Source organism: Alexandromys fortis, unplaced genomic scaffold, assembly GCF_014885135.2.
Source record: "Alexandromys fortis isolate MF-2015 unplaced genomic scaffold, M_Fortis_MF-2015_v1.1 scaffold_324, whole genome shotgun sequence".
NCBI classification, from domain to species: domain Eukaryota; kingdom Metazoa; phylum Chordata; class Mammalia; order Rodentia; family Cricetidae; genus Alexandromys; species Alexandromys fortis.
This window is the reverse complement of record NW_026068221.1, coordinates 46328-65665: the sequence shown is the minus strand read 5'-3', so window position 1 is coordinate 65665 and position 19338 is coordinate 46328. Positions and strand designations below refer to the sequence as shown.

General features: G+C 39.2%; 1 protein-coding gene across 1 annotated transcript in view; it reads right to left on the bottom strand.

The window, feature by feature from the left end:
• The window catches only part of Cenpi (centromere protein I), a 60905-nt gene that overhangs the window by 15127 nt on the left and 26440 nt on the right, over nucleotides 1–19338 (bottom strand). Inside the window, exons 16-20 of the mRNA XM_050130572.1 lie at nucleotides 17099–17193; nucleotides 11040–11175; nucleotides 9409–9533; nucleotides 4168–4216; nucleotides 3820–4038 (exon numbers count right to left, since the gene is read on the bottom strand). Coding sequence (XP_049986529.1) covers nucleotides 3820–4038; nucleotides 4168–4216; nucleotides 9409–9533; nucleotides 11040–11175; nucleotides 17099–17193 — 624 coding nt within the window. The remainder of the gene's footprint in view (nucleotides 1–3819; nucleotides 4039–4167; nucleotides 4217–9408; nucleotides 9534–11039; nucleotides 11176–17098; nucleotides 17194–19338) is intronic.

The following is a 19338-nucleotide window of genomic DNA, read 5'->3' as shown; positions in this document are numbered from 1 at the left end:
AGAGAAACCCTGTCTCGAAAAACAAAACAAACAAACAAAAAAGACACTGACAAAACAGGACAGGACCACAAAACTGACTCAGTGGATAAAAAAAGTATGTCCCAAATCTTGATGGCTACGTTCAAACCTTAGAACCCACATGATAGAAATAACTGTTGAGAGGCCTGAGAGACCTGCCGCCAGGGAGAGTCAGAGAACCAAGTGACTGCTGCTGGGGAGCATCAGAGGCCAGTGACTGCTGGAAGCAAAGACAGCAGAGGCTTCCAGAGGCTATCTTCCAGAAGCTATTGTAGAAGTTCCTCTGGGAAAAAGCACCTGTGCCCCAGCCAGCATCCACTGCCATTCTTGATATGAGATACTCCACTGCTGGAGCGACTACCAGAACCTCAGCCACACACACCTACACCTAGAGTGGCCTCCACCTGGAGGAGCAACCACTGGAGCTATGGCCGCACGTGCACCTCGAGGAGTGACCATCTATCTGAACCTTGGCCCACTTGCACCTGGAGGAGTGATCGCCGGAGGCTCTGCTCTGCTTGAACCTGCAGGAGCAATCAAGTACACCAGTTGGAGGAAGAGGGACCCCTTGAAGCACAGGCTCCGTCTATACCGACTGGAGGACGAGATGGGCAGACAATAAGGTAAGAGTATACTCAACAACATAAAGAGCAATATGGCACCACCAGAAACTAGTGGTTCTACAACAGCAAGACTTGAACTTCCCAACACAGATGAAGCGGACGAAAACAACCTTAAAAATAACTGTATGAAGATGACTAAAGCTCTTAAAGAGGAAATGAAAAATTTCCTTAAAGAAGTGCAGGAAAAGATAAAAAAAAATTGGAAATCAACAAATTCATTAAAGAAAACCAAGAAAAAGGTAAAGGAAACAGTTTGACTTAAAAACTGAAAGAGAAGCAATAAAGAAAAAAACCAAGGGAATTCTGAAAATGGAAAATTTGGGTAAACGATCAGGAACCATAAATGCAAGCATAAACAGCAGAATACAAGAGATGGAAGAGAGGATCTCAGGAGTTGAAGATACAATAAAGAAAATAGATTGATTCATTGGTCAAAGAAAATGTTAAATCCAACAAATTCTTAACATAAAATATGCAGAAAATCAGGGATACCATGAAAAGACCAAACCTTAAAATAATAGGGATAGAAGAAGGAGAACTCCGGCTCAAAGGTACAGAAAATATCTTAAAATATCAGAAGAAAACTTTCCCAACCTAAAGAAAGACATGCCTATAAAGTACAAGAAGAGACGCTTATAGAACACCAGATAGACTGGACCAAAAAAAAAGTCCCCTTGACACATAATAATCAAAACACTAAACATACAGACAATACCTTGGAATAAAAGATTGAAAAAAAATTTCCAATCAAACAGACCTAAGAAACATGCTAGTGTAGCTATATGAATATCTAACAAAATAGATTTCAAACTAAAATCAATCAAAAGAGACAAAGAAGGACATTTCATATTAGTCACAGGCAAAATCCATCAAGAGGAAATTTCAATACTGAACATCTATGCCCCAAGTACAAGGGCACTCTCATATGTAAAAGAAACACTTCTAAAGCTTAAAATCACACATTAAACCCCACACACTAATAGTGGGAGACTTCAACAGTCCACTCTCACCACTGGACTAGACTGCCAGACAGAAAATTAATAGAGAAACAAGGGAACTCACAGATGTTATGACTCAAATGGACTTAACAGACCTCTATGGAACATTCCATCCAAAAACAAAAGAATATAACCTTCTTCTCAGCACGTCATGGAACCTTCTCTAAAATTGATCGCATGCTCGGCAACAAAGCAAACTTCAAAGATACAAAAAAAAGGGAATAACCCCAAGTATTTTATTGGATCACCATTGCTTAAAGTCAGAATTTACCAGCAATACTAATTTCAGAAAGCCCACAAACAAATGGAAATTGAACCATGTTCACTGAATCACCACTGGGTCAAAGAAGAAATAAAAAAAAAGAAGTTAAAGACTTCCTAAAATTCAATGAAAATGACCACACAATATACTCAAACTTATGGGACACAATGAAAGCAGTGCTAAGGGAAAAGATGATAGCATTAAATGCCTGCATGAAAAAGTTGGAAAAATCCCACACTAGCAAATTAACAAAACACCTGAAAGATCTAGAACAAAAAGAAGCAAACTCACCTAGAAGGAGTAGATAGCAGGAAATAATCAAATTGAGGGCGAAATCAATAAAATAGAAATAAAGAAAACAATACAAAGAATCAATAAAACAAGGGGTTGGTTCTTTGAGAAAGTCAACAAGACTGACACACCTTTATCCAAACTAACAGAGAGAGAATATCCAAACAAACAAAACCAGAAATTAAAAGGGGGACCTAACAACCGACACTGAGAAAATCCAGAGAATCATCAGGCCATACTTCAAAAACCTGTGTTCCACAAAATTGGAAAATTTAAAGGAAATAGACAATTTTCCGCATAAGTACCATATACCAAAATTAAATCAAGACCAAATAAGTTAAATAGATCTATAACCCATAAAGAAATAGAAAGTCATCAAAAGCCTCCAAACCAAAAAAAGGCACAGGGCCAGATGGTTTCAGCACAGAATTCTACCAGAATTTCAAAGAAAGGATAATGCCAACACTCCTCAAATTATTTCACACAATAAAAGCAGAAGTAACACTACCATACTCTTCTTACGAGGTTACAGTTACCCTGATACCCAAACACAAAAAAGAGTTCACAAACATTTTCCTGACCCCTAAGCTTGGCTTCCCATGTGCACTACACAAAGCCTGTTTTGGTGTTTGCTTTTGTTTGGAGTTTTGGTTTTGAGTAAAGGCAGCTTGGAACACTTGCTCTTCCTGCCTCAGCCATGAACATGCTTGTTCATTGACAGCCTTCCAACTACACAAACTGTAAGAGCCAACATCCGGATGGATTTTGCTCATTACATGTATATTTGAGATATCTAGTCAATGACTATTTCGCTAACTCTGTACTGTTTTCATTGTTAAAGTTTTCAATGTTCTTTTTGTTTGTTTGTTTTTTCTTCTTTTCGTTTTTCGAGATAGGGTTTCTCTGTATTTTTTGGAGCCTGTCCTGGAACTAGCTCTTGTAGACCAGGTTGGGCTAGAACTCACAGAGATCCGCCTGCCCCTGCCTCCTGAGTGCTGGGATTAAAGGCGAGCGCCACCACCCAGCTCAATTTTCTATCTTAAGAGACTTGTGAATCCAAATTCTTCCAATACATTTGTAATCTTAACATTGTATCAATGATGCATTTGATAAACGCACCTTACGAATGGCCCCCAAGTCACTAATAAGGTTGAAAATGGTAATCTTGCCCATGACCTAAGAAGACACAGACACTTCTGCCACGCCCATACATCATCAATACATTTAATTAGCAGGCTTGATGAAGAGCCAAGCACCAGTACCTAGCTTTCACTTTTAGTCTTAGGAGGGACAGACAGGAGCTTTTACCTCTATGAAGCCTTTCCTTTCCTTTCCTGGCACCACTTCAACTCAAGCAGAACTGAATTAGTCATCTATCTTCCCTACAATTGTACCTTCTCTCACCTCTCGGCACCATATTACAGCAATTTGTTAACAATTCTGTCTCTGCAACAAGGCCAAGCTCTCTTAGAGAATAGAGATTTAAGTTCCTTAAAGCTTAGCACAATCACCAAAATTTTGTCAGCACTAAAACTTCCGAACATGCCTTGCAATTCAGAAATAATAGCTCCTGTTTTCACAGTCAGTGTAACCCTATGAAGTCTAAAGACACTTTAAACACACTTACCTGAAGCAAAAAGGAAGCTGCATAGCTCAATAGAGAAGGATGCCGGACTAAATTTAAACTGTATTTATACTCTGTTACTCCAGAATTTTCTAAGCTTTGGGGATCAATGTACATTTCTTTATCAAATGGTTTGGACATCCATAAGCAACGAACCATAGTTGTCAAATAGTAATTAAATTCTTGACAGATCTTGCTGCTGAGATTGAATTCTGATTTTGCCTAATGGGAAAGAAATAGAATGGTCATTAACATCTGTTATTCCTTTGCTTTTTATTCTTAACAGGCCCCATATATCTACACTCAGTTATTTATTAAAATGGTGATTTAACACAGATTCGGCCTTCATACCTTCTTTAAAACGTTGTTTTTCTTTGCAGCTGTCAAATTATCATGATACCTAGTAATAAAATCAAATATAAGAAAGCATTTAAAATGTCATTAGATGTAATTCTTCGGAATGTAAAATGAAAAATTTTAAAATACATATTTTAGGGCCAGGGAGATGGTTCTATTGGTAAAATACCTGCTAGAGAAGTACAAGTACCTGACACTGGATTTCTAACACCCATGTGAAAGAAAACCAGGTTTGGTTGCATGTATCCCTAACCCTAGCACTGTGGGGATTGGGAGGACTAAACGGACACAGGCAAGTCTCTGGAGCTCTCCAACTAGTCACTGCAGGCAGTTAGTGAGTGCATGGTTCAATCAGAAAACCTGTCTCAAAAAATAAAATGCAAAGCAATAGTGGAAGACACCTGATATTGACCTCTGACCTCCACATGAATATTCTTGAAAGTACACAACACAATCACGGATATATGCACAAGTACAATTTAAACAAATGCAAATGTGGAAAGCACTAATCTAATTAGCTCATTAAGGATTTTACACTTTTATGGTACATTTTCCACAAAGACTTTTTAAAGTTAGGGTTTATGGGTAGAGTTCAGTATTAGATCACTTCTGTAGCACGCATGAGGCCTTGAATTCAATTCTGAGCACTGCAAAACAAACAAAAAAGAGGCTCTAAATTTAGTTGGAGGATGACAAGAAAGCTCAGGGAGAAAGTGCTTGCCATGAAGCCTGACCACCCGAGTTCGATCCCCAGAACCCACATGAACGTCTAAGGAAAGAACTGCCTATACAAGGCTGTTCTCTGACCTCCACAGATGCACTGTGGCACATGCGCATCCACACACATAAATACACAATACTGATGAGTTTTTAAAGACTGAACGAGACATTTCAGATGTGCTCTTACTGTAAATATAAACAAACAGGGAAAGACATTCTTTTAGTATTTTGTTATTAAAGAAAGCAGCCAATCACTGATACAGAACACATTTTCTTTATGTAAAAAAGGTACAGCAGGTCAGGGAGATAACTGAGCAGGCAGACTCCTGACCTCAAGCCTGATGACCCGACCTTGATGCCTGTATCCCATGTGGTAGAAGGACAGAACTGACTCCTATGACTCCACATGAATTACTTACACACACACACACACACACACACACACACACACACACACACACACCAACAACAACAAAAATCCCAAATAAATGTGAGAAAGTTAAAAGGTACAGAAATCAAGAAATGTAATTTTTGTTGTAGAATTATTATCTTAAGGTGTGTTACGTTTGTTTATGCTCTGGAACATTTGTGTAATGATGCAAGGATGTGCTGCATTTTTTAGTTTCATTTGTTTAACTCTGTGAAGCTGTGTTACTTTGCCTGTCTAAAACACCTGATGGGCCTAATAAAGAGCTGAATAGCCAATAGCAAGGCAGGAGCAAGGATAGGTGTGGCTACCAGGCAGAGATAATAAATAGAAGCAGAAATGAGGAAAAGAAGAAGCAAGAGAACAAGGAGAATTGGATGTCAGGGGCCAGCCACAGAGTAATAGTGAAAGCAAAATATAAATAAATAAGAAAAGAAAAAAGTCCAGAGGCTAAAGGTAGATGGGATAATTTAAGTTAAGAAAAGCTGGCCCGAAACAAGCCAAGCCGGGCCTGGGCATTTATAAGTAATAATAAGCCTCCATGTGTATTCATTTGGGAGCTGGGTGGTGGGGCCCCCAAAAGAGTAAAACAACCAACTACAATTTTTTTCTATCTGCGAACTATCATCTAACTCATTTCTATATATTTTAACATTGATAAAACTTAGGCTGAAAGGTCCTAAAGTTAAGGATTAAAAATAATCTTGGTCCACAAGTAAAAGAGCAAAAGGTTAGAAATAATGCTTAGAGGGTCACCTAACTGACAATAAATAGTTCCTATTGCCTCCCAGAAAATGTCCCGTTTACCAGAGAAAATACATACACTTCAATACATATCAACCACTGATTAATTGTTCTTTAACACACAGAAATTTTAATTAACAAAGCTGAGTACAACACTGCCACTATATAACAAGCCAATCTACAGCAAAGACTTTAATTCCATATGCCCTACGGGGGGAGGGGAAAAATAGCACAGCTTCAGTTCTAGTGTTTAAGGCACCTCTATAATCTTCAAATCACTTTGAAGTGAAATATGCCAGACTCACAAAGATAAATACCTTGTGTCCCCTCATTTGTGCATCCAATAGTTTATATAGATAGAAAATATCTTTGATATATAGTGTGATATGTAAGCAGAAGCAAGACTAGATAAAGGAAGTAGACTAGCAGCAAAGGAGAAAAAGGTGCAAATAAAGCCAAAGAACATGATGCGCCACAAGAAACAAGTCTGTAGAAAAACCAGCACTATATACAATGAGGATAATACAATAAAAATTTTAAATAATAAGCAAACTTTTACAATAAAAATTTTAAATTTATTAAATTTAAATTTATTAAGTAATTAAAATTTGTAAATAATGAGGTGATGGTAGTACAGACCTTTATTCTCAGCAATTGGAAGGCAGAGGGAGGTAGATCTCTGTGAGTTTGAGGTCAGCCTGGTCTACAGAGTGGGTCTGAGGACAGTTAGGGCTGTTACACAGAGAAACCCTGTCTCAAAATAAGAAAATAACAACATAAAGAGTTTCGAAGCAGACTCGGAAGAAGCAGCATGGGAAGTTCATAGATGAGTTTTATGTCAACTTGACACAAGCTAAAGTCATCCACAAGGAAGAAACCTTAATTGAAAAAAGCCTGTAGAAAAGCAGAAGCCAGGAGCAAGGTTGTGTCTCCATATCTATTCAATATAGTTCTCGAGGTCCTAGCTAGAGCAATAAGACAACAAAAGGAGATCAAGAGGATACAAATTGGAAAAGAAGTCAAACTCTCACTATTTGCTGATCATATAATAGTTTACATAAGCGACCCAAAAAATTCTACCAAGGAACTTTTACAACTCATAAACACTTTCAGTAATGTAGCAGGATACAAGATTAACTCAAAAAATCAGTAGCCCTCCTGTACACAGGTGATAAATGGGCTGATAAAGAAATCAGAGAAACATCACCCTTCACAATAGCCACAAATAGCATAAAATATCTCAGAGTAACTCTAACCAAACAAGTGGAAGACTTGTATGGCAAGAACTTTAAATCTTTGAAAAAAGAAATTGAAGAAAAGACCAGAAAGTAGAAAGATATTCCATGCTTTTGGGTACGTAGAATTAAAATAGTAAAAATGGCAATCTTACCAAAAGCAACCTACAGATTCAATTCAATGCCCATCAAAATCCCAGCAAAATTCTTCAAAGACATGGAAAGAAAGGTAATCAACTTCATATGGAAAAGCAAAAAAACCCAGGATAGCCAAAATAATCCTGTACAATAAAAGAACTTCCGGAGGCATCACAATCCCTGACTTCAAACTCTACTGCAGAGCTACAGTACTAAAAACAGCCTGGTATAGGCTTAAGAACAGACAGGAGGACCAATGGAACCAAATAGAAGATGCAGATATCAATCCATATATCTTCAAACACCTGATTTTTGACAAGGAAGGAAAAAATATAAAGTAGAAAAAAAAGAAAGCGTATTTAACAAGTAGTACTGGCATAACTGGATATCAACATGTAGAAGAATGAAAATAGCAGGGGGTGGTGGCGCACGCCTTTAATCCCAGCACTCCAGAGGCAGGCGGATCTCTGGGAGTTCAGGGCCAGCCTGGTCTACAAGAGCTAGTTCCAGGACAGGAACCAAAGCTACAGAGAAACCCTGTCTCAAACCACCACCACCCCCTGGCAAAAAAATGAATATAGACCCATATCTATCACCATGCACAAAACTCAAGTCCAAATGGATCAAAGACCTCAACATAAAACCAGCCACACTCAACCGCATAGAAGACAAAGTGGGAAGTACACTTGAACGCACTGGCACAGGGAACCACTTCCTAAATATAACCCTACCAGAACAGACACTGAAACACTTAACAAATGGGACCTCCTGAAACTGAAAAGCTTCTGTAAAGCAAAGAACATGGTCAACAAGACAAAACGACAGCCTACAGAATAGGAGATTTTAACAACCCCACATTAGACAGAGGTCTGATCTCCAAAATATATAAAGAACTCAAGAAATTGGACACCAAAAGAACACATAATCCAACAAAAAAAAAAAAATGAAGTACAGTCCTAAACAGAGAACTCTCAACAGAGGAATCTAAAATGGCTGAAAGACACTTAAAGAAATGTTTAACATCCTTAGTCATCAGAGAAATGCAAATCAAAACCACTCTGAGATTCCATCTTACACCTGTGTAAGAATGGCCAAGATCAAAAACACTGATGACAACTTATGCTGGAGAGGTTGTGGGGGAAAGGAAACACTTCTGCATTGCTGGTAGGAATGCAAGCTGGTACAACCTCTTTGGATGTCAGTGTAGCAATTTCTCAGAAAATTAGGAAACAACCTTCCTCAAGACCAAGTAATACCACTTTTGGGTATATATCCAAAGGATATTCAATCGTGCCACAAGGACATGTGCTCAACTATGTTCATAGCAGCTTTGTTTGTCATAGCCAGAACCTGGAAACAACCTAAATGCCCCTCGATTGAAGAATGGATAAGGGAAATGTGGTATATTTACACAATGGAGTACTACACAGCAGAAAAAAATAACGACATCTTGAAATTTGCAGGCAAATGGATGGAGCTAGAAAACATCATTGAGTGAGGTAACCCAGACCCAAAAAGACAATTATCACATGTACTCACTTATAGGTGGTTTTTAAACATAAAGCAAAGAAAGCCAGCCTACAAACACAATCTCAGAGAACTTAGACAACAATGAGGACACTAAGAGAGACTTATATAAATGTAATCTACATGGGAAGTAGAAAAAGACAAGATCTGCTGAGTAAACTGGGAGCATGGGGACCTTGAGGGAGGATTGAAGGGGGGCAGGGAGAGGCAGGGAGAGGCAGGGAGCGGAGCAGAGAAAAATGTAGAGCTCAATAAATATAAAAAGATAACAATTTAACTATTAGAGCTTCACATTAGAACATATTCCCAAAAACTAAGTTTCCTATTTTCATAGACCCTGGAAGAAAATTGATAGGAATTTTAATTTTATTGTAGTAAATGATGAAGATAGAATTATGATGTAGTAATTCATCAAATGATTTAAAGGGAGAGGGGGACTTGTACCTGTACATAATGTAACAAAGCTGGTTCAAGATACTGGCATCCAGGCTTAGGAGTGCAGAATGGAAGATCACAGGAGGAAACAGCTCCAATAATGGAAGGTCATAATTTATATATATGTCACACACCTTTTGGAAAGAATGTTAATATCAATATATATTACTTTCTGTACATCAATGAAATTTAATCAAATAATAATTAATATAAGATAGGTAATAATATATCATTACATTTGAACCTGACTAATTTCTAAATTAAAAGGATAGCTATAAGTTTTTTTTAAAATACAACTCATCAAACATCAACTTTAACTCCGAAAATTATTTCTATAAGATCATTATTAAAATATTTAGCTAGGCCAGGCGGTGCATGTCTTTAATCCTAGTACTCAGGAGGCAGAGGTAGTTAATTCTCTATGAATTTAAGTCCAGCCAAGGACACACAGTAAGCAGTGATCTTCCATGATCTTTGCATCAGCTCCTGCCTCCAGGTTCCTGTCCTGAATTCCCTTCATGATAGACTGTGACTGGAAAAGGCAAACTGAAATAAACCATTTGCTCCCCAAGTTGGTTTAGTCATGGTGTTTTATCAAAGCAATAGAAATCCTAAGACACTTGCCTACACATCAAATTTATAACCACCCTGGGCTACATGAGACCTGTCTCAAAACAAACAAAACTAACTAGGTGTTGGTGAATGAATAGAGAAAATTGGGGAAAGGAAGATTATAATGGGTACTTTGTGGTGGTTATAGATTTACCCATGTTAAATCCTATAAAACAGTAAATGACTAGAATTATAAAAGTATTAGGTACCAGGAAAAAAATGAAGAATGTGAAATGTCAGGAGTACAGATCTGAAAAGGCAATGTAACATTTTCTTTTGTTCTGCCAGGAGATGGAGATAAACAATAAATGAAAAAAAAAAACCAACAATAAAATGACTCTAGACACAGACTTCTGCCTAGGGCCAGTTTTTTAATTGGTCAATCAATGTATTATAAAATAGTATCTGAACTAAAAACCAACCAAATATTTTTCTACAATTGTTCTATGAATGCTGTGGGACAATGGTCTGTACCCTGCCAATTGTATTTTAATAAAATGCTGATTGGCCAGTAGCCAGGCAGGAAATATAGGTGGAGCAACCAGGCAGGAAGTAGAGACAGGGCAACAAGAATACTGGGAAGAGGGAAGCGCAGTCTGCAGCTGTAACCCAGACAGAGGACACAAGATGTGACTGCCTCACTGAAAAAGGTACCAAGCCATGTGGCTAACACAGGCAAGAATTATGGGCTGACATAAGAATTAATTAATAAGCCTGAGCTACTGGGTCAATCAGTTTATAATTAATGTAGACTTCTGTGTGATTTCTCTGGGACTTAATGACTGCAGGAACTGGGCAGGACTAGGACCGGGTGGGTCAGAAACCTCAGTAAACATATGAAAGTCAGTTACTCATGTAAAGCTACACTTGTTCTATTGAAGTCACTCAGGTGAAAATAAACTATTAATTTCAAAACATGGTGATTTTAACTACATAGTAAGATCATAACTTACCTTCATGATTATATCTGAAATTTAAACCATAGGCCAATAAAGTGACTACCTATCATAACTGTAATTTGTAACTACCTTCTCAAAGAAGTCCAAAATAAAGTGCAACAACAATGTACTATCGTTCTCCAAGCGCAATGCCATCAGGGACAGCCAGCCCACGTACTCAATCAACTGAGCCAGAGAGGTCATGGATTCACCCAAAGTTGTCTCTCTATAATAAGAGATTATAATAGTCAGATATACACCAGAAAAAGTGCTCAGTTTCCAAGCTAAAGGTAAGCAATATAAAGCAATAGATGGATAGGGAATTTAAAAACTATCAGTTCTCCAATGTATAATTCACTTTCTTTAAAAAAAAACACAGTTATCAACCATAGTATTGTGGTTAATCCACCAACCCCTCACCTAAAGAATAGATAAAAAATTAATACACAATGGAATATTACTCAGCTGTGAAAAACAATGGCATGATGAAATTTGAAGGCAAATGGATGAACTAGAAAGATCATCCTGAGTGAGGTAACCCAGACCCAGAGGGACAAACAGGGTATGTTGTCATCATAGGTGGAGATTAGCTGTAAAATAAAGGATAACTATGCTACAATCCACAGACCCAGAGAAGTTAAGTAACAAGGAAGGCTCAAAGGGGACACATGGATCTGAGAAGGAGAAATAGAACAGATTTTGTGGGTGGAACGGGGGGGGGGGTAGATGTGGATGGGAACAGGAAGGATCTGGAGGGGAGGGAGAGCGTACTGGAAAAGACAACTAGAACTGAGGAGCATTCAGGATAGATGTAGAAACTCAGTGAAGTGGGAAAACCCGAGTGAAGCCTCCTAGTAATGGGGAATAGCAAGCCTGAACTGGCCATCTGCTATAAACAGGCAAGGCTCCTAACAGTGGGACTGGGACACCAACCTAGCCACAAAGCCTTCAACCTACAATCTGTCCTTCTTGCAAAATATGCTGCAGTAAAGCTGGTACAGAGCTTGTGGGAGTGACTACCCATGACTGGACCAACTTGAGGCCCATGCCACAAGAGGGAGCACATGCCTGCCACTGCCTGGATTGCCAGGGACCAGAGGCTGTACAGCCCAGAGACCCAGGGTAGAACCAAACATGACTGCAACAAAATGCAATGAAATGATTCCTAATGATATTCCACTATACTTATAAATCAGTGCCTAGCCCAATTGTCATCAGAGGGGTGTAATCCAGCAACCGACAGGAGCAGATGCAGAGACCCACAGTCAAACACAAGGTGGACACAGGAACCCCAGAGAAGAGGGAGAGGAAGGATTGTAGGAGCCAGAGGGGCCGAGGACACCACTTAGAACAGGGCCCACAGAGTTTACCGAGCAGGGCTCATAGAGGCTCCCAGAGACTGAAGCAACAAACATGGACCGTGTATGGGTCTGAGCTAGGTCCTCTGCAGATGTTATGGTTGTGTAGCTTGATGTTCTTATGGACTCCCAACAATGGGAGTGGGCGTATCTCTGACACTTTTGTGTGTGCTTGGAACCCTATTCCTCCAACTGGGTTGCCACATCCAGCTGTGACATGAGGGGCTTTGTGCCCAGTCGTACTGAATCTTGTTAGGCATGTTCAGTGGCTATCCCTAGGAGGCCTGCTCCTTTTTTTGAAGGGAAACAAAGGAGTTGTTGATCTGGGGAAAAGGGGACATAGGGCAAGGGACTGGGAGGAGTAGAGGGAAGGAAAACTGCAGTTGATAGGGCAAGGGACTGGGAGGAGTAGAGGGAAGGAAAACTGCAGTTGGGATTAATGTATAACAAAAGAATTAAAGCTAAATATAAATTTAAAAGCACAGTGATTACTCTTGATCTTTAATTTTTTTTTTCAGATAGGGCTTTACTATGTAGCTCTGGCTGTCCTGGAACTCACTACTAAACAGACCAGACTAGCCTTGAAAAAACGATAATGTATAATAATACACAATCTGGGATAACATACAGTCTCAGAATTTAGGAGATGCTGACTCTTCCACACTCACTACCATGATGTTTCCAACAACAGAAGCAGGGAAATATTAGCAATCATTTAACAAAGCAGACAATAACCTGCTTACTTGCAAACTGACATAGCATACTTGAGTTTTGGCAGGACTTCCCAAATGTGTCAAAAATGATTGCAAACAATGACTGCTCCCAGAAACCTTTCCTTTTTAAGGCGGTACTGGATACACAATCCAAGCCCTGCTGCATGCTAGCCAAGTGCACTGCCACTGAGCTACATCCTCAGTCCCAGAAGAGACTTCTTGGTGACTACTTCTTTAGAAATCTCTGTATTCTAAAGAAAACAATCCATGCTTCAGAACAGCCTCACACTCCTACCCCAACCCCTGCAGTATGTTTAGAACTCCCAGATGCCACCTGTTAAATGATAACCTTCTTGATAATCATTGCTACAGCCAGAAATGCCCCGGGAAAATGATAGTGGGATGGTCTTTTACCCTTTTCTTCTTAGGATCTATCACTACAATTTACTCTCTTCTGGTAGCTTACATGGCAAATGGCCATATAATAGAAATAAAACATACTAATTTTTCCAAAATGAATTACTGAAAACTTATAAGCTATATTGAACCTTTGCTGTGTCTGTTTTATCAATTCTCGCGTGTGTACACATGCACAGGCATACAGGTCACAATGCACATGTGAGGTCAGAACATAACTCTTAGAAGTCTATTCTCGCCTGCTCTCTTGTGGGATCTTGCATTTGGACTCAGGTTGTAAGGCCTCTAGTCAAGCATTTGCTAAGTGACTGGCACACAGGCAATATTATTTAACTCCAAATATTATAACAAGGTTATCTAGACACATGCCCATTTGTCTGCTTTAAAAGCACAGTTCCTTTTCAGATGGTCTCCCTAAATTTATGACACAATTATGAAAAATCTGGGCTAAGAATTTAGCTCAGTGGTAAAGCAATGCTTAGCATGTATGAGGTGTGAGTTTCATTCCCAGCAACACGCAAAAGAAAAAGGAGAAGGAGGACTTGTGGAAAGACTTACAGAAACTGTAAGGTACTTATTTCAGGGGTGTCTGAGATACACTGCAAGCTAACCAAAGGTTATACAAGCAAAAACACTGTTCTGGTAGTATTTCTTTATAATTGTGGCTCATAAATTAAAGCTTGACTAGAATTGTGGGAGTGGTAAAACAAATTACTGAGTCACCTGTAGGGCTTAACTCAGGAAATCAAAAGGAGAGCCTAACGATTTTAATATCTGAGAAGTTCCCAAGTGGTATTGACACTACCATACACTTACTGAGAATTAGACCTTCATAATCTTTCTTCACTAGCTGAGCATGGTGGCACACATCTTTAATCCCAGCACTCAGGAGGCAGATGCAAGCAGAGCTCAGTGAGTTCGAGGCCAGCCTCATCTACAAAGTGTGTACCAGGCCAGTCAAGGCTACACAGTACAATGCTATCTTTTTAAAAAAGATGTCTTCACTACCTACTAATGCTCCATGTTCCATTGGCTTTTAAAAGTGGTCATAAACATATAGAGAAACACTATAACAAATAGGAGGAATTTAAACACAATTTTTCCAAGCTACCCTATTTCTAACTCTCCATTCTCCCACCCAAACTATAACCCACTCTAAGGATAAAAAGGAAAACAAATCTGAGCTCAATGTTTGGACATTGGTTCAATTTGCAGTTAACAGCTGGGTATGTAGCTCGGTTGGTACAATGCTCCCCCAACACAAACAAACACTGGAAGTGATTCCTAGCACCACCCAAACTGAATACAGTGCTCTACTCCTACAGGCCTAGCACTTGGAAAGCACTTGAGGGAGGATCAGTAGTTCAAAGCCAGTCTCATCTGCCCAATAAGTTTGAGGGCCACTTGGGATACATGAGACCCTGTATGAAAAAAGAAAATGAAAATGATATGTGTTGGCCTGGAGAGATGGCTAAGAGGGAAAAGCATTTGTCATATATGCCTGACAACCTGAATTCAACGTTCAGAACCCATGGACAGTGGAAGGAGCAAAACAACTCCACAGCATCGCCTTCTGACCTTCCCACATACTGTTGCCATGCATGTGTACAGGTGGGTGTAAAACATAAACACATGCATTAATAATAGTCCGACATTTGAAAAACTCTTGATTTTAGGTATTGTAACAGCACCACTTTAACAAGTGAGATAGTATCTGGGTTCCTCTAAAGAATAGTCTAAGGAGAAAAGTAAATAGTGAAAGGCAGTTTGGGGTAGAGACATCATTCAGCAGTTAAGAAAACACACTGCCCTTCCAGGGATCCTAAATTTGGCTCCCAGTGGATGGTTCACAATCATCAGTAAACTTTAGCTCCAGGGAATCCAAACCTTCGGCCTCCAAGGGTACCTGCACTCACATACACACGCCCACACCCATACACTTATTAAAAAAAAAAAAAACACAAAAACGTTCTTAAAAAGAAAAGTCGCTAAATTGAGTTGCTAACTGTTGAAACTGGATGATAGATACATAGGTGCAGTGGTTAGTCTTGATTCTTAACTTGACAGGATCTAAAATCAGCACGGAAACAAACCTCTAGACATGTCTGTCAGAGATTATCTAGGAAGGCTCACTCTAAACAGAGGTGGTGGCATTTAGGGCTGCAGTCTTGAGAGCAAGCATTCCTTGTTCTCTGCTTCCTGAGCTTCCTAAATACGGACAGACTGTGAGCAGCTGCCTCGTGTTCCCACAAGCACCTCTTCCCCACCATAACAGACTGCACCCTCTCTACTGTGAGCCACATAAACCCTCCTCCCTTAAGCTGCTTTTGTTAGGAATTTTGTTGTTGCAACAAGAAAAGTAATATACTAGGGGTTGACAACATTGTACTTGTGTGTGTGTATGTGTGTGTTTCTATATTTGAAATTTATTTATTTACTTATTTATTTATTTTGGTTTTTCGAGACAAGGTTTCTCTGTGGCTTTGAAGCCTATCCTGGAACTAGCTCTTGTAGACCAGGCTGGCCTCAAATTCACAGAGATCCACCTGTCTCTGCCTCCCAAGTGCTGGGATTAAAGGAGTGCGCAACCACCACCCAGCTGAAATTTATTTATATTATCGATTTATAATTTTAAAAGCATTTTATTCCTCGAGAATTTCATACAATATACTTTGATTATATTCAGCATCTCCTCCCCCCTTAACTCCTCCCACCCTATGCTCCTTCAATTCCATGTCCTCTTATTTGAATGTAATAAGCCATCAACTCCTGTCCATTTGTGCTGTCCACATACTTCTGGTAGCATGGTCATTCACTGGGGCATGGTCAGTCTACCAGGAGTCATACTCTTAAAGAAACAAAATGTATCCCACAAGTTGACTGTCCTTAGCTACTCAGCGGTGGAGGCTCCATGCTAGCATACTGACTGGCTTGTCCTTGTGTGGGTCCTGTGCAGGTAAGCACAGCTGCTGTGAGTTCCTGAGTGCGGTGGTCCTGGTATGTGCAGAAGACGCTGCTTCATTCCAGTCCACCCAGAGATGTAACCCGCACGATCTTGGTGCTCTATCAGCTCTCCTTTCCATTATGCTTACAACTCCCTGCAGTATAAACTTTGTAAGCACTAAAGAATCATGTGGCTGACAGGATATAAGAGAATCCAAATAGGCAGAAAGCATCAAAATATCCTGATTATGCAGTTCCTAAAAAAATTCAGTCTTTCAGTTTGTGGGTAAAGCATACATTTAATGAAAAAATCAAATTCATTTTTAACTCCAAAGCCAAAATAAATTAAGGTATGCAAACAAAATACACCTCAGGAACAAAATCTCTCATTAAAATTGGCTCAACATATAAAACTGCATTATATAAAGTAAATTAAAGTAAATGGAAGTCAAAGCTATATTATAATTTCAGCTTTCCTGCCTTTATTGCTATATTACCTAGTGCCAAGTCATTCAAAAGGGTTGCTTTTTGTTTTACGTAAAAAATAGTAACTTGGAAATTTTACTTTTCTTTCAGGATTGTGGGAATGAAATGTGAAGAGTAACTAAAAGTTCTACTAATTATTTACATGAAATAAGTAAGTCTCACGCCATACTATTAGATTCTATATGCACAGTTTTATATAGATCATCTCTGTGACGATCACAGGATAACTCACAGAGGACTGCTTGTCACCGGTTGCACGTGGGCATCCATCGAAAGCCACAAGAGCCAGTTCTGCAGTAGTTCTTTCAGGCTTTGAAGAAGACTACACTGAGGAGGAAACAAAACAAAATCATCCAAAGCAAACAGTATTTAGACCCAGCAGAGGCTAGAAATGGAAGGGACCTTGGATGGCCATACCCACCTAGAAGTCAAATAGTTGCTATTCCCACATGTTCCGTCTACAAAGGGCAGATGAATGCAAACACAGATTTGTGCTAGCACTTTTTTTCTAGGAGAAACATACCTCAACAAGACTTCCAGCTTAGCCCAGGAACAATGCTCTCTAAATCACATTCCTCTATAACACACATTATATCATCAAATAAACCATCACCATTTGGCCAGGCGGTGGTGGCACACACCTTTAATCCCAGCACTCGGGAGGCAGAAGCAGGTGAATTTCTGTGATTTCAAGGCCAGCCTGGTCTACAGCAAGTTCTAGGACAGGTTCCAAAGCTACACAGAAAAACCCTGTCTTGAAAAAGCAAAAAGAAAGGAAAAAAAAAAGAAAAAGCATCACCCTTGGCCATGCATGGCAGCACAGATCTACAATTCCAGCACTTAGGAGGTAGAGTTAGGGAGATAAAGGAGTTCAAAACCAGTGTTATCTGCATATCAAGCTTGATGTCAACCTGGGCTGCATAAGAAAATCATCTTTATTGTCCCCTCAGAGATCATTTGAAGTTGTTACAAGTAAGACTTCTCTACCCCTTTTACTTTGTGGTCTTGGAGTACAAGATACTTTCTGATAGTTTTAAAAATGAGTCTCCTGTAACTCTGGAAAACAAACATTCCTAATCTTTATGTTCTCAGACTTTATCCTGTCTTTCCAGGGCCTAATTCAGAATTCTTTATCTTCACTGAGTCTCGTTTTGAGCCTGAAAGTTAAATACTGTTCTCTATTCTTGATTCATCTTCGGTTGCCTTTTCTCTTTTTCTCCCTCCTTATCCCCATCCCCTACTCTCATACATAAATAGTATGTCTAAATGAATGTTAAATCATGAACAACTGCTAATTATCAACCACCCTGACCTACAAAAATGACAAGTGCCTGCGGTTCAAAGCTAACTCAACAGCTCTTTAGATTGATGGGATGAGTGAAGAAATTAAAAAGAACTCAACTAGAAGATTAGGAGAGAATTGCAATTTTTTTTTTCAAAATAGTCTCTGAAAATTTATTAGCTAGGATAACTGGGATTTTCATTTGAATGACAGTGGTTATACAGCAGTGAGTTACAAGTAAAATAAAATGAGCGAATTCAAGTTAATGTGATAGGCAATTAAGTGATATGAAACAAATTGTGAGACACACTGACCAGAACAACCTATTTTTCCTATAAATGTGGCCAACAGTGAGTTATTTCAGGTGTCAAACGTTTGTAGGAGAAATAGTCTATCGTCATTGCTCTCCCAGGGGAATGAGTTCAATGGGAGAGTGGCTCAGGTGTTTGGCTGGCTTTGGTTGCTACTGCACTCGCACGGCTGTGATGAAGAGCTAAAGCAGAGCATCCTACAGCCTGGAAAGTGGAGGCAAGAAGACAGATGCACGTAAAAGGTCATTCTGAGTTCCAGGGAAAGCTGGGCTACATAGTTAGACCCTGTCTCAACTTCACATCCCCACATCCCAGAAAGCCTCAAAAAAGGGTAATTAGTATATGTATGAAATAAACAAGCATCATGGTCAAATGTCTGGCAAAGCATTATGATAAAACCACCCTTATGTTCTTAGAGACTGGAACTTTGGCTGGACCTCACAGTCTGAGTTAAGAACACACATTGAGGTCACTTAAAACTTAAGGATCTGCTAGCCTACTGGGTATCCAGCCTGTCTGTTTATCCTGTCTTTATGAGAACAATGTAACAATCACCCTTACTTGCCTTGAACTTCCTGTGTCATCTGATTTTACAACCCAAGCTAGTGCATAGCTGTAACCTTAAGTTATGTACTTTTCCATGTCCCCAACCCAGAAAAATGTATGTGGCTGTTTTTTTTTTTTTTTTGCTTTTTTGCTGAAAGCAGCAAATACAGAGAATGAAAGTAACCTTCTAAAGGGACTATCCACCAGAAACATTGAACACAACACTTACAGATTAAAGAATGACATTTGAAGTTCTGTTTGTTGTCTGGGTCAGTTGGAACCAGTGGATTAAACCCTTGTAAAACTCTGTTAAAGATTTCAGCAAAGAATCAT